Here is a 15568-nt window from a genome sequence, read left to right as displayed (position 1 = left end):
ACATTATTAATCTTGTAAAAAGGAAGAGAATGTAGTCTTGTTAAATATAGCCTTTCAGAAAATATTTTTTTTCTGATGTTAATGCTACAATTGAAAGGTACAAACTGTAATCTTTTTCAACCTTGAAAGAAGGAATTTTCTTTCTTTAATATTTAGGAATTTCTTTGAGCTTATATTCTCTGGAGTTTAGAAGAATGAAACATTGTGTCAGTGAAATGCATAAAGTATTTTTAAAGGGCCTGACAGGTTAGGTATTGAGGTTGTTTCTCCTGACAGAAAACTCTTAAGTTCAGGACCACAGTTTTGTGCTTAAGGGTCAGTTCTTTAACACTGACAGGGAAAGAAATTATGTCACTTAAAGAATTGTGAATCTTTTGCGTTGTTCCCCAGCAGTCTGTGGACCTTGTTGAGTATATTCAAGACTCCAGTTGATAATCTTTGGGTATAAGAGGTTTAAGGGCATTTGACATAGCTTATGCAAGTGCGGTTGACGTAGAAGATTGTGTCTTTTGTCTTTATTCTCGTGGGGTGTGAGTGTTACTGTCTGGCTAGCATTTATTGCCTGTCCCTAGTTGCCATTGACAAGGTGGTGGTCAGCTGCCTTCCTGCACTGTAGATTAGATTAGATTACTTAGATTACTTACAGTGTGGAAACAGGCCCTTCGGCCCAACAAGTCCACACTGACCCGCTGAAGCGCAACCCACCCATACCCCTACATTTACCCCTTACCTAACACTACGGGCAATTTAGTATGGCCAATTCACCTGACCCGCACATCTTTGAACTGTGGGAGGAAACCGGAGCACCCGGAGGAAACCCACGCAGACACAGGGAGAACGTGCAAACTCCACACAGTCAGTCGCCTGAGTCGGGAATTGAACCCAGGTCTCTGTTGCTGTGAGGCAGCAGTGCTAACCACTGTGCCACCGTGCCGCCCTACTGTGCCACCGTGCCGCCCAGTAGGTGCTGTCCATGTGCTGCAGGTAGACCCACAATGCTTTAGGCAGGGAGTTGTGAATGTATTGAATGGCACTCTAATTGCCAAGGCCCACTATGGCTTACTCCTGCTCTGATTTCTTATTCACAGCATTTTGCTTTTACATACAGGAAATCTGAATAAACTGATTGAAAACCAGAAAGTGGCAACATGTGTGAAGTGTGAAGCAATTGATGCCCTTTGAGCACAATGGCCAGCCTATGTGTTAGTGATAAGTGCCTAGTTTCTGCAAGCATTAAATTGATGATACTTTTCAGCCTTAGTGGCAAACAATGAGGCTGTTGCCCATTACTTCCATACCATCTAGATTCATCTGGTTGGCTCCATTTGCTATTTCTATCGCAATAGCCATTCAAAATTTGTACATCCAATTTCCTTTTGAAATCATTGACATCCGTTGCTTCCATTGCCCTTATAGGCAGCAAATTCCATTTGTGGGGACGGCTACTCTTTCCAGTTCATCCCATTAGTCAATCTTCAATTCATCTAGAGTTTGATTTAGATAAATGCGAGGTGCTGCATTTTTGGAAAGCTAATCTTAGCAAGACTTATACACTGGTAAGGTCTTCAGGAGTGTCGCTGAACAAAGAGACCTTTTGAGTGCAGGTTCATAGCTTCCTGAAAGTAAAGTCACAGATATCAGTTGAGATAGCATGGTACATAGTCAGGCAGCATCCTAGAGCAGGAGAACTGACTAGTATCTAGTATGTGCCTGACCTGTTTGCTTTAACATGTTTCCGGTAAGTCTTTGGTTGCATTGTATCCTGTCCAGATCTCTCCTCATCTCATTGAAAATTGCCCTGTTGCAGTTTAGAAGTTCTGCTCAGGATTTTCCTTGCTTTTCTCCATTACTAAATCTAATGGTACCATGATCGTTCTCCCCCAGATGTTGTTGAACAGATATTTGATTCCCTTGGCCTAACTAATGCCTCAGCGCTAGATTTGGCAATGTCTCTTTCCAAACTCTCAGTTGCTAAGGGAGGTTCTCCTGAACTTTAAGAAATTCCACCCCACCTTTGCACTTTTAATCTCATGCTCTTCCAGTTAACATTTGTGGAGCTGAAGCCCTCCGATATCGTCAATCTATAGTTCATGAACATTTCTTTAATTCCCCTGAAAGTTTACTCCTGTTTTGTACTTACTATTTTGAACATGGAGAGAGGTAGTGGCATAGTGCTAATGAATTAGTAATCCAGAGATTAATGCTCTGAGACATGGGTTCAGATCTCACCCATCGGTTGTTGTCAGATCTTAAAGTTATTCTCAGTAATGATGAGCATGAACCTATCAATGCCTGTTATAAAATGCATCACTAATGTTCTTACCAGGCCTGGTCTCCATGAGACTCCAGAGACGCAGCCAGGTGGTTGACTCTTGCTAAACCATTTCACAGGGTAGTTAAGTTACACATTTCAAGGTCAAGTGAGGTCAAGGTCACACAACAGTTGCTATAGTTGCCAGTGGTGTCCATGTCCCACGAAAGAATAAAACAAAATTGCTATTTGAACGACTATAGAAACCTCCAGTAGCATGATCACCCTTTTTTTTCACTTCTCACCACTAAGCAATGGATTCTCTTGGTGTTCCTTCAGGAATGTCTTTCCAAAGTCTCATTTGTCTTCCCTAATCAACACTGCTACTCCAGCTTCTTTCATTCTCTATCTATCTTCAATACTTTGTATCCTTGAATATTAAGCTTCAAGCGCTCACGATTTGTAGGCAGTGTTTCTCTTGTTGTCGCTACCTCATGTTCTCACATAGCTATACTTAGCACACCAGCCTTATTCACCGTGATTTGTGTAAGTGATACCTAGTGTACAGCTTTAAACAGGATGCACTCTGGAGTTGCTTATAGTTGTCTTACTGGCTTGGGAGTTGGTAAATTATCTGACCTGGAAGCATGGTGGTTTGAGTTGTTGGGAAAACTAAACAAAATCAAGTAAATACAGTATGCATTCTTTTCATATACCTATGTGTTGAAGGTATTGGATATCATACACTGAGTTTAAATTTTTTTACCATTTAAAAGGGTCATGTTTTCATGGAAATACTTGTGCGAATGAGGGGAAAATGGTTTGCACATGATTGAAAAGTGAATTGCAATGTTTTTGAGATCTAAACAAGTAAAAGCTATAAAAGGAGAGAAAATTCATGGAAATCCTACTTGAGAATAGACATAACTATTGATTTTAGGGATGTCTATGCTTTTTAATGCTGAAGCATGTCATTTTTACATGTTCAAAAACTTTAGAATATAGCTGCTCTGAATGTTTGGTTCTCTCTCTCGCGCGCTCTCTTTCTCTTAACTGCTCTCTCGAACATTCAGTAAATCTGTGACACACTACTTGATAACATTTTTCAAGTCATGTGTCTAAAGGCTGGCACAAACCAAAGTGAAAGCAAATTCAGCAGAATCAGAGGTCACATAATTACTGCAAGGTGGCCAGTACAGAATGTATAAATGCATTCCTGTCAGTGACTGAACTTGCTTCCATTGATTTTGACTTTCACACCACCATTCACCCATCCCCCGAATCACACCAAAAATTGCTCAAACTAACTTTGGTTGTTTTTATCACTAACCTTATTCACATTTTACCTGAATGAGTTCATTGAGCTGAAAACATGTACTACAGCTGGAAAATAACCTGATGAAATTCAAACTGAGGATCCTTTGTCATTTACATAGCTTGAAATGTTCAGAAAATATACCATTTTGTCAAATGTGTCACAATCTTTCATTGTTTGTAACATTAAAGATTTCATATTGAGATTCAGTTTAGATAAAATGGAATTTTGAAATACCATCATCAAAAAAAAACAAAATATCCCTTTCAGTTTAGAAGAATATGGCATATCAAATGTGCAGGTAGGTTTCTTTCAGCTTTTGTTGAGCTGACAAAAGACTTTTCCAGATGAGTTGAAGACAGATAATTTGAAAATAGAATTAATCTAGCATTCTTGCACTTGAATTCTTTAAGAATAAATCTGTAATTCTAACATTGGAGAATACTGATGGTTTTTTTTCAAAAGAAAGTCTCTTTATTAAATTAATGGCTTATAAGGTTTCCATAAAGTAATGTTTACTCTTTGTTAATCTCAGTTCAGTGTTAGTCGACCTTACTTAAGTGTGTCCAATGGAATGTACATTTTCAGGGGTGAATTCTGTGTTTATCATCTGTATATCATGCTTTGTCATAGAGTCTGTACAGTATGGACACAGGCTCTTCAAGTCCACACCTACCCTCCGAACAGTAACTCATCCAGACCCATTCCCCTACCATATTATCCTTTATTTACCCCTAACCTACACATCCCTGAACACTGTGGACAATTCAGCATGGTCAATTCACCTAACCTGCACATCTTTGGATTATAGGAGGAAACCAGAGCACCCAGAGGAAACCCATGCAGATATGGGGAGAATGTGCAAACTCCACACAGACAATTGCACAAGGCAGGAATCAAACCCAAGTCTCTGGCACTGAGGCAGCAGTGCTAACCACTGAGCCACGACGTCAGCGTGGATTGTGAATTGCTCTTTGGCACTTGGTCTCATTTAAGATGTTGCTTTCAGAGCACCTCTAAGTTTTAAAAAAAACTTAGAATTTCTTCATGTTAAAAATACAAATAAAACATGAGAGTCATAGAAATGTACAGCACGGAAACAGACCCTTCGGTCCAACTCATTCAGGCTGATCAGATGTCCCAACCTAATCTAGTCCCATTTGCCAGCACTTGGCCCATATCCCTCTAAACACTTCCTATTCATATACCCATCCAGATGCCTATTAAATGTTGTCATTGTATTAGCCTCCACCACTTTCTCTGGCAGCTTGTTCCATACGTGCACCACCCTCTGCATAAAAAGTTGCCCCTTATGTCCCTTTTAAATCTTTCCCCTCTCACCCTAAACCTATGTCCTCTAATTTTGGATTCCCCCAACCAGGGAAAAGACCTTGTCTGTTTACCCTCTCCATGCCCCTCATGATTTTATAAACCTCTATAAGGTCACCCCTCAGCCTCCTACTCTCCAGGGAAAACAGCCCCAGCCTGTTCAGCCTCTCCCTATAGCTCAAATCCTCCAACATTGGCAACACCCTTGTAAATCTTTTCTGAATCCTTTCAAGTTTCACAACATATTTCTGATAGGAAGGAGACTAGAATTGCATGCTGTATTCCAACAGTGGCCTAACCAATATCCTGGACAGCCGCAACATGACCTCCCAACTCCTGTACTCAATACTCTGACTAATGAAGGAAACCATGTCAAATGCCGGCTTCACTGTCCTATCTGCCTAGGACTCCACTTTCAAGGAGCTATGAACCTGCACTCCGAGGTGTCATTGTTCAGTAACGCTCTCCAGGACCTTACCATTAAGTATATAAGTCCTGCTCTGATTTGCTTTTCCAAAATGCAGCACTTCCCATTTATCTAAATTAAATCCATCTGCCACTCCTTGGCCCATTAGCCCATCTGATCTAGACCACGGTGCATCTGAGGTAACCTTCACTATCCACTAGACTTCCAATTCTGATGTCATCTGCAAACTTACTATCTGGGACTCCTATGTTCACATCCAAATCATTTATATACACGATGATCGCCAGTGGATCCTGCACCAATCCTTGTGGCACAATGCTGGTCACAAACCTCCAGTCTGAAAAGCAGCTCTCCACCACCACCACCCCCTGTCTTCTTCCTTCAATCCAATTTTGTATCCAAATGGCTGGTTCTCCCTTATTCCATGTGATCTAACCTTGCTAACCAGTCTACCATGAGGAATCTTGTTGAATGCCTTACTGAAGTCCATATAGATCACATCCACTGCTCTGCCCTTATCAGTCCTCTTTGTTACTACTTCAAAAAGCTCAAATCATGCGAGTGTGACACAATTTCTCCCACACAAACCAATGTTGATGATCCACAATCAGTCATTGCCTCTCCCAATACATGTAAATCCTGTCCCTCTGGATCCCCTCCAACAAGCCACTAATGATGTCAGGCTCACTGGTCTGTCGTTCCCAAGATTTTCCTTTTGTAGCCTTTCTTAAATAATGGCACCATGTTAGCCAACTTCCAGGCTTCTGGCACCTCACCTGTGGCTGTTGATACATATACCTTAGCAAGGGGCTCAGCAATCACTTCCCTAGCTTCCCACAGAGTTCTAGGATGCACCGTATGAGGTTCTGGGGATTTATCCATCTTTATGCATTTTCAGACTTCTTAGAGAAAGGAAAAACAGACTTCAACTTGAAGTGACTATTAATTTGCTTCTGTTGCTGTACAACAGGATCATTTTCAATGAAATAATTTATTGTGAGTGACTTTCAGCTCTCCGTTCTCAGTAATGTCTGTGTCAATGGGTATCAATGCTCTCTTACTCTGCAGTTGTTGCTTTACTTTACCAACGTTCAGGATTCAAGTTTTCTTTGCTACTTGCATTTAGCTGAAAATGTGTTGCTGGAAAAGCGCAGCAGGTCAGGTAGTATCCAAGGAACGAGACATTCGACATTTCGGGCATGAGCCCTTCATCAGAAATGAGGAAAGTGTGCCCAGCAGGCTAAGATAAAAGGTAGGGAGGAGGGACTTGGGGGAGGGGAGATGGAGATGTGATAGGTGGAAGGAGGTCAAGGTGAGGGTGATAGGCCAGAGTGGGGTGGGGGCGGAGAGGTCAGGAAGAAGATTGCAGGTTAGGAGGGCGGTGCTGAGTTCGAGGGAATCGACTGAGACAAGGGGGGAGGGGAAATGAGGAAACTGGAGAAATCCGAGTTCATTCCTTGTGGTTGGAAGGTTCCCAGGCAGAAGATGAGGCGCTCTTCCTCCAACCGTCGTGTTGTTATGTTCTGGCGATGGAGGAGTGCAAGGACCTGCATGTCCTTGGTGGAGTGGGAGGGAGAGTTAAAGTGTTGAGCCACGGGGTGGTTGGGTTGGTTGGTCCGGGTGTCCCAGAGGTGTTCTCTGAAGCATTCCGCAAGTAGGCGGCCTGTCTCCCCAATATAGAGGAGGCCACATCGGGTGCAGCGGATGCAATAGATGATGTGTGTGGAGGTGCAGGTGAATTTGTAGCGGATATGGAAGGATCCCTTGGGACCTTGGAGAGAAGTAAAGGAGGAGGTGTGGGCGCAAGTTTTGCATTTCCTGCGGTTGCAGGGGAAGGTACCGGGAGTGGAGGTTGGGTTGGTGGGGGGTGTGGACCTGACGAGGGAGTCACGGAGGGAGTGGCCTTTTCGGAACGCTGATAGGGGAGGGGAGGGAAATATATCCCTGGTGGTGGGGTCCGTTTGGAGGTGGCGTAAATGACGGTGGATGATACGCTATATACAGAGGTTGGTGGGGTGGTAGGTGAGAACCAGTGGGGTTCTGTCCTGGTGGCAGTTGGAGGGGCGGGGCTCAAGGGCGGAGGAGCGGGAAGTGGAGGAGATGCGGTGGAGGGCATCGTCGATCACGTCTGGGGGGAATCTGCGGTCCTTGAAGAAGGAGGCCATCTGGGCTGTACGGTATTGGAACTGGTCCTCCTGGGAGCAGATGCGGCGGAGACTAAGGAATTGGGAATATGGGATGGCGTTTTTACAGGGGGCAGGGTGGGAGGAGGTGTAGTCTAGGTAGCTGTGGGAGTCAGTTGGTTTATAGTAGATGTCTGTGTTGATTCGGTCGCCCAAGATAGAAATGGAGAGGTCTAGGAAGGGGAGGGTGGAGTCTGAGACAGTCCAGGTGAATTTGAGGTCAGGGTGGAAGATGTTGGTAAAGTGGATGAACTGTTCAACCTCCTCGTGGGAGCACGAGGCAGCGCCGATACAGTCATCGATGTAGCGGAGGAAAAGGTGGGGGGTGCTGCCAGTGTAGTTGCGGAAGATGGACTGTTCCACATATGCCTGTCTCTTCGTAGGATAGCTGGGGCCCATGCGGGTGCCCATGGCAACTCCCTTAGTTTGGAGGAAGTGGGAGGATTGGAAAGAGAAGTTGTTCAGGGTGAGGACCAGTTCAGTCAGTCGAAGGAGGGTGTCAGTGGAAGGGTACTGGTTGGTACGGCGGGAAAGGAAGAAGCAGAGGGCTTTGAGTCCTTCGTGATGGGGGATGGAGGTGTACAGGGACTGGATGTCCATCGTGAAGATAAGGCGTTGGGGACCGGGGAAGCGAAAATCCTGGAGGAGGTGGAGGGCGTGGGTGGTGTCCTGAATGTAGCTGGGGAGTTCTTGGACTAAAGGGGACAGAACCGTGTCGTGGTATGCGGAGATGAGTTCGGTGGGGCAGGAGCAGGCTGAGATAATGGGTCGGCCGGGGCAGTCAGGTTTGTGGATTTTGGGCAGGGGGTAGAAACGGACGATGCGGGGTTGTGGGACAATGAGGTTGGAGGCGGTGGATGGGAGATCCCCTGAAGTGATGAGGTTATGGATGGTCTGGGAGATGATGGTTTGGTGGTGGGAGGTGGGGTCATGGTCAAGGGGGCAGTAGGAGGAGGCGTCCACGAGCTGGTGTTTGGCCTCAGCGGTATAAAGGTCGGTGCGCCAAACTACTACCGCGCCTCCCTTGTCTGCCGGTTTGATGGTGAGGTTGGGGTTGGAGCGAAGGGGAGTGGAGGGCTGCACGTTTCGAGGGTGAGAGGTTGGAGTGGGTAAGAGGGGTGGACAGGTTGAGTCGGTTAATGTCGCAGCGGCAGTTGACTATAAAGAGATCGAGGGCGGGTAAGAGGCCAGCACGGGGCGTCCAGGTGGATGGGGTGTGTTGGAGGCGGGAGAAGGGGTCGTCAGAGGGTGGGCGAGAGTCTTGGTTGAAAAAGTAAGCACGGAGGCGAAGGCGGCGGAAGAATTGTTCAATGTCTCGCTGTGTGTTTTCAACTCATTAATCCGAGGGCATAGGTATCAACACAGACATCTACTATAAACTGATCAACACAGACATCTACTATAACCGACTGACTCCCATAGCTGCCTAGACTACACCTCCTCCCACCCTGCCCCCTGTAAAAATGCCATCCCATATTCCCAATTCCTTCGTCTCCGCCGCATCTGCTCCCAGGAGGACCAGTTCCAATACCGTACAGCCCAAATGGCCTCCTTCTTCAAGGACCGCAGATTCCCCCCAGACGTGATCGATGGTGCCCTCCACCGCATCTCCTCCATTTCCCTCTCCTCCGCCCTTGAGCCCCGCCCCTCCAACTGCCACCAGGACAGAACCCCACTGGTTTTCACCTACCACCCCACCAACCTCTGTATACAGCATATCATCCACTGTCATTTCCGCCACCTCCAAACGGACCCCACCACCAGGGATATATTTCCCTCCCCTCCCCTATCAGTGTTCTGAAAAGACCACTCCCTCCGTGACTCCCTCATCAGGTCCACACCCCCCACCAATCCAACCTCCACTCCCGGCACCTTCCCCTGCAACCGCAAGAAATGCAAAACTTGCGCCCACACCTCCTCCCTTACCTCTCTCCAAGGCCCCAAGGGATCCTTCCATATCCGCTACAAATTCACCTGCACCTCCACACACATCATCTATTGCATCCGCTGCACCCGATGTGGCCTCCTCTATATTGGGGAGACAGGCTGCCTACTTGCGGAATGCTTCAGAGAACACCTCTGGGACACCCGGACCAACCAACCCAACCACCCCGTGGCTCAACACTTTAACTCCCCCTCCCACTCCACCAAGGACATGCAGGTCCTTGGACTCCTCCATCGCCAGAACATAACAACACGACGGTTGGAGGAAGAGCGCCTCATCTTCCGCCTGGGAACCTTCCAACCACAAGGAATGAACTCGGATTTCTCCAGTTTCCTCATTTCCCCTCCCCCCACCTTGTCTCAGTCGATTCCCTTGAACTCAGCACCGCCCTCCTAACCTGCAATCTTCTTCTTGACCTCTCCGCCCCCACCCCACTCTGGCCTATCACCCTCACCTTGACCTCCTTCCACCTATCACATCTCCATCACCCCTCCCCCAAGTCTTTCCTCCCTACCTTTTATCTTAGCCTGCTGGACACACTTTCCTCATTCCTGATGAAGGGCTCATGCCCGAAACGTCGAATTTCCTGTTCCTTGGATGCTGCCTGACCTGTTGTGCTTTTCCAGCAACACATTTTCAGCTCTGATCTCCAGCATCTGCAGACCTCACTTTCTCCTACTTGCATTTAGCTCCAAGTTTCAATTTCATTCACACAAATTTGTGGCTGATGTATTCAAATGTATCTCTCACATAATTTCAGTTCTCTGACATAGTCCATTTTTGCTGGGTTTATTATTGCTTCTTGAATATCTGTGATCTTCCACAAGGAAATTATATCATCATCATCTTAAAAGGAAAAAGTTGCAGGGCCACAGGAAAAGGTGGGTGGTGACCCGAGGTAAATTACCACTTTAAACACTACAGGCTGAATGGCCTCCTGCTGTGCTGTAAATGTTATATCATTCTGTGACTCAGTGCTGGGAATTGAACACCGCACACGAGGTGTAGCCTGACCTGAACACAAGATATCTTCAGTATTACAACTTCATGCTTGAGCTGTGTTGCCAAAGGGTAGGCTTTGCCTGTTTGTGGGGAAGTGGTCCAATGGGTTTTTGGATAAGGCAGCATCTGGTGAATAAAGTTGATGTTTCATGTCTGTGATTATTCGGTCAGACTGGAAATGGGAATGAATTTTCCTGTGGATTTTATTATTTTACTTGTTGTTTACCAGAAGTTGGGATTGGCATTTAGTCCGTTTCATGACCTTGGGACATTACAAACCAAAGAAGCATTTCCAGAATTAGGAAATATTGCCAGCAATGTACCCAGTGCAAGGTCTGTCACATGGCTGGCAATAACCGATCAGGTGGTATACTGTGGAGTTAGAAAAAAGCTATTGAATATATAACTTCTTTATTTCAAATATAAGAACAATTCTGAGAACCCATTATTCCAATAAAAAATGTTACCAGGTAAGCAAGAATGTCTGTTGACAATCTGACCCAAAGAATGTTATTTGTTCTACAGCAATATATCTTGATGATTTAACGTAGAAAAATCAATCTTAGTGCAGTATATACACCTTTTTGGAATCTCAGATAAAAAGTTGATGTTCATTTTGATGTTATAAAAATGGTACTTTGTCTGTTCTAGCTGATTTAAATGACTTGCAATCCCAGTATAACTTTGAGGTTTTACTGTTTATGAGGATTTGGGCCTTTAGTATGTCTTCTGCAAAACACTGCAATTCCTTCATGCTCTATGTAACTGTGTGAAAGGACAGGGTTACTCATGCTCTTGGGAATGTGGATATGGGGGTGGTTTGATCTTCTATCTGAATTTGTATTACCAGTTAGCCTGATCTCATTAATTCTGTAATATAAGCTACAGCAGCTGAAAAAATTGTAAAATTTATTTGAAATATCCGTTACTGCAGTGTCTACATTCTACTGACTAGCATTTTAGAAAGGTAACTTACTAATTGTTTGTGTATTTTGACACGTTTGAAGATAATATGAATATATGTAATCTGTTCATTGTTTTTTAGGATAAAATGATGATAAACGTCACAAACAGAGCTCCTGTGGGATGACAGGAACTGCGAGTATTTCAAGTCGAGCTGCTTAGACCTAACTTGGTTCCAGAGGATACCCAAACAAATATCATGATGAACAGCAATGAGCAAAGCATTGCCACAGCACCACAGAAGTTATTAAGTCCAAGTCGGAGTTCCAACAGCTGTCTTAGACCAGATATTCGCCAGGTACAGAACATTCTCTTTACTCATTTTTAATAGATGTTTATTTAAATGTCATATCTGCGGCCTATATCCTCAAGGAAAAACAAAGGATCGTGTCAGACCATTACCACACTTTTAATTCACATGGTAAAGTTTGCTTATTTGTTTTTTTGACTTTTTTTTTCTAAATTGCATTAAGAGCTTTACTGCCATATCGCTAACTGCAGAATATTTGCGAGTGACTGTGCAATGGAATGTAGTAGTCTGTATATTATTAGCTAAAAACCTGTAAATATGCAAAATTATAACACAATGGTGTAAATATTTAGGAGGTCTGGCAGCATTTATGGATAGTGCAACAATATTTTACAGGCATAGAGATGTACAGTACAGAAACAGGCCCTTCGGTCCAACTCGTCCATGCAGACCAGATATCCCAACTCCATCTAGTCCGACTTGCCAGCACTTGCCCATATCCCTCCAAACCCTTCCTATTCATGTACCTATCCAGATGCCTTTTAAATGTTGGAATTATCCCAGCCTCCAGTACTTTGTCTGGCAGCTAATTCCATACACGCACCACCCTCTGCGTGAAAACGTTGCCCCTTAGTTCTCTTTTATATCTTTTCCCCTCTCACCCTAAACCTATGCCCTCTACTTCTGGACACCCCCACCCCAGCGAAAAGACCTTGTCTGTTTATCCTATCTGCCTTCATAGGTCACCCCATAGCCTTCAACGCTCCAGGGAAAACAGTCCCAAATTCAACCTCTCCCTGCAGCTCAAATTCTCCAACCCTGGCAACATCCTTGTAAATCTTTTCTGAATGCTTTCAAGTTTCACAACATCCTTCTGATAGGAAGGAGACCAGAATTGCACGCAATATTCCAAAAGTGGCCTAACCAATGTCCTGTACAGCCGCAACATGACCAGCCAATTCCTTTACTAATACTCTGACCAATAAAGGAAAGCATACCAAATGCCGTCTTCACTATCCTATCTAACTGCGACTTTACTTTCAAGGAGCTATGAACCTGCACTCCAAGGTCTCTTTGTTTAGCAACACTCCCTAGGACCTTACCATTAAGTGTATAAGACCTGCTAAAATTGGCATTCCCAAAGTGCAGCACCTTGCATTTATCTGAATTAAAGTCCACTACCACTTCTCAGCACATTGGCCCATCTAAATCAAGATCCTGCTGTAATTGAGGTCACCTATTTCACTGTGCACTATACCTCCAATTTTAGTGTCTTCTGCAAACTTACTAACTATACCTCTTATGCTCCCATCCAAATCATTTTTATAAATGTTGAAAAGTAGAGGACCCAGCACTGACCCTTGTTGCACTCCACTGGTCACAGGCCTCCAGTCTGAAAAGCAACCCTCCACCACTACCCTCTGTCTTGTACCTTTGAGCCAGTTCTGTATCTAAATGGCTAGTTCTCCCTGTATTCCATGAGCTGTAATCTTGCTAGCCAGTCTTCCATGGGGAACCTTATTGAATGCCTTACTGCAGTCCATATAGATCACATCCAACACTCTGCCCTCATCAATCCTCTTTGTTACTTCTTTTAAAAAAAACCTGTATTGTGAATTTTTCTTCAGAAGTGTTCTTGTGTATTCTAATGTTATTTATTACACTAGTCCAGATTGTATGCAGAATAACTACTGAAAAAAAAGATGTAATTTGTACATTCAACCAAAACAAAACATTGCTTTTTAATTGCAACTACACTACAACTGTTCTATGTTCTTTAAGTTTGAAAACATAGTTGTTACTTCTGTAGTCTTTGAGAGAACTAAGAGACTGTACTCAATAATTTAGCCTGTTGTTTTGATGTAGTTTAATAAGGAATATGTTTACAAACAGATATTTCATGACTATTTTCCTTTTAAATTTATGCCTCTAAATAACAGTCATAGAAGAATAGTAGTCGTATCTGTTAGTCTCGCAAGACCATGGATCTACACCTGGGAAGGCTTGCTTCAGTCTGTATGGGTAGAGCAGCATCTGTTGTGGCTGTAGAGACCCATGTGGGAGTGGCAGTCTCAGCTGCAGCGACTACCCTTGAAGGTGCTGTCGTAGAACAGTACACATCACGAACTGGTCCTTTGGCCCACCACATCTGTGCTGACTGTGATGATCTGTACAAACTCAACATAGCTCGTATCCCTCTCTCCTTTGTCTGTTCATGTGTCTGTCTAAATGCCTCTTAAACATTGCTATAATATTTGCTTCTACCACCTCCCCTGGCAATGCATTCCTGGCTCCTGTGACCCTCTCTGATACTTGGTAGAGTATGGTAAAGAAGGGCAAAGCCAGCAGGGTTTCATCAAGGGGACGTCATGCCTGACAAATCTGCTTGAATTCTCTTCGAGTAAGTAACGAGCAGGTTAGACCAAGGAGAACCATTGTATGTTATCCATCTGGACTTCAGGAAGGTCTTTGACAAGGTGCTGCATAGGAGGTTTCTGAGTAAGAGAAGGGCCCATGTTGTCAGAGGCAAGACGGCCAATAGAAGCTTGGCTGTCTGGCAGAAAACAGAGAGTGGGGATAAAGGGGCCTTTCTCAGGATGGCAGCCAGCGACACGTGGTGTTCCGCAAGGCTCAGTTTTGGGGCCAAAACTTCTCACTTTATGCATTAATGATCTAGATGAAGGAACTGAGGGCATTCTGGCTAAGTTTGCAGATGATACAAAGATGGGTAGAGGGACAGGTAGCATTGATGAGGCAGGGAGGCTGCAGTAGGATTTAGACAGGTTAGGAGAGTGGGCGAAGAAGTGACAGATGGAAGACAGTGTTGAAAAGTGTGAGGTCATGTACTGTGCGAGGAAGAATAGAGGAATGGACTATGTTCTAAATGGGCAGAAAATTCAGAAGCTAAGGGAGTTCATGTCCTGGATTCTCTCAAGGTAAACATGCAGATTGAATCCATAGTTAGGAAGGAAAATGCAATGTACTTCTGAGGCTCTATAAGGCGTTGGTCAGACCACATTTGGAGTATTGTGTGCAGTTTTGGGCCCCATATCTCAGGAAGGATGTTCTGTCACTGGAGTGTGTTCAGAGAACGTTCAGGAGAATGGTCCCAGGAATGTAAAGCTGAACGTATGAGAGGAATGTTTGAGGACTGGACAGAGTGGATGTTGGAAAGATGTTTCCGTTGGTAGGAGAGACCAGTACTCGAGGGCGCAGCCTTAAAGGGAAAATGATTTCGAACAGAGATAAGGAGAAACCTCTTCAGCCAGAGATGGTGAATCTGTGGAATTTACTGCTACAGCAGGCTATGGAGGCCAGGTCATTGAGTGTATTTAAGATAGATAGATCGGTTCTTGGGTGTCAAAGGTTATGGGAAGAAAGCAGGAGAATGAGGTTGAGAAACCTATCAGCCATTATTGAATGGCAGTGCAGACTCAATGGGCTGAATGGCCTAATATCTGTTCCTGTGTCTTATGGTCTAACCTGCCTCTCGCATCGCCTTTTGAAAGTTCCCCCCTCACCTTAAAGCAAAGACCCATTGTATTTGACATTTCTATCCTGGGAAACTTACTCCCAACTATCCACCCAATGCATGCCTCTCAGATTTTTATATACTTCTAGCAAGTTGTCACTCGGCCTCTGATGCTTTAGCGAAAGCAGTCAAGTTTTTCCAGTCTCTCTTTAATAGCTATTGCACTCCAAGCTGCACCTAGTATTCCTAATGTGGCCTAACTAAAATCTTACACAACTGCAGCATTGCTGAATTTTCTACTCAACATCATGAACGATGAAGGCAAACATGCAGTGTTTGTCCTTTTTTAAAACGTTATCCGCTTGTTTTGCTACCTTCAGGGAGTTTGCGTCCCAAGGTCCCTATGCTTAAGTGTCCCAGATGTTTGCAAT

The 15568-nt window shown here is 44.5% G+C and overlaps 1 protein-coding gene across 2 annotated transcripts in view; it reads left to right on the top strand.

The window, feature by feature from the left end:
- Positions 1 to 15568, top strand: part of osbpl3b (oxysterol binding protein-like 3b) — a 222673-nt gene that overhangs the window by 42279 nt on the left and 164826 nt on the right. For both annotated transcript variants that reach the window (XM_060824591.1, XM_060824590.1), the window contains exon 2: positions 11498 to 11713. In XM_060824591.1, coding sequence (XP_060680574.1) covers positions 11615 to 11713 — 99 coding nt within the window. In that variant the 5' untranslated portion in view covers positions 11498 to 11614. The remainder of the gene's footprint in view (positions 1 to 11497; positions 11714 to 15568) is intronic.

This window comes from Hemiscyllium ocellatum, chromosome 5, assembly GCF_020745735.1.
Source record: "Hemiscyllium ocellatum isolate sHemOce1 chromosome 5, sHemOce1.pat.X.cur, whole genome shotgun sequence".
NCBI lineage: Eukaryota > Metazoa > Chordata > Chondrichthyes > Orectolobiformes > Hemiscylliidae > Hemiscyllium > Hemiscyllium ocellatum.
Note: the sequence above shows the minus strand (reverse complement) of the source record. Positions and strands in the feature narration are given on the sequence as shown.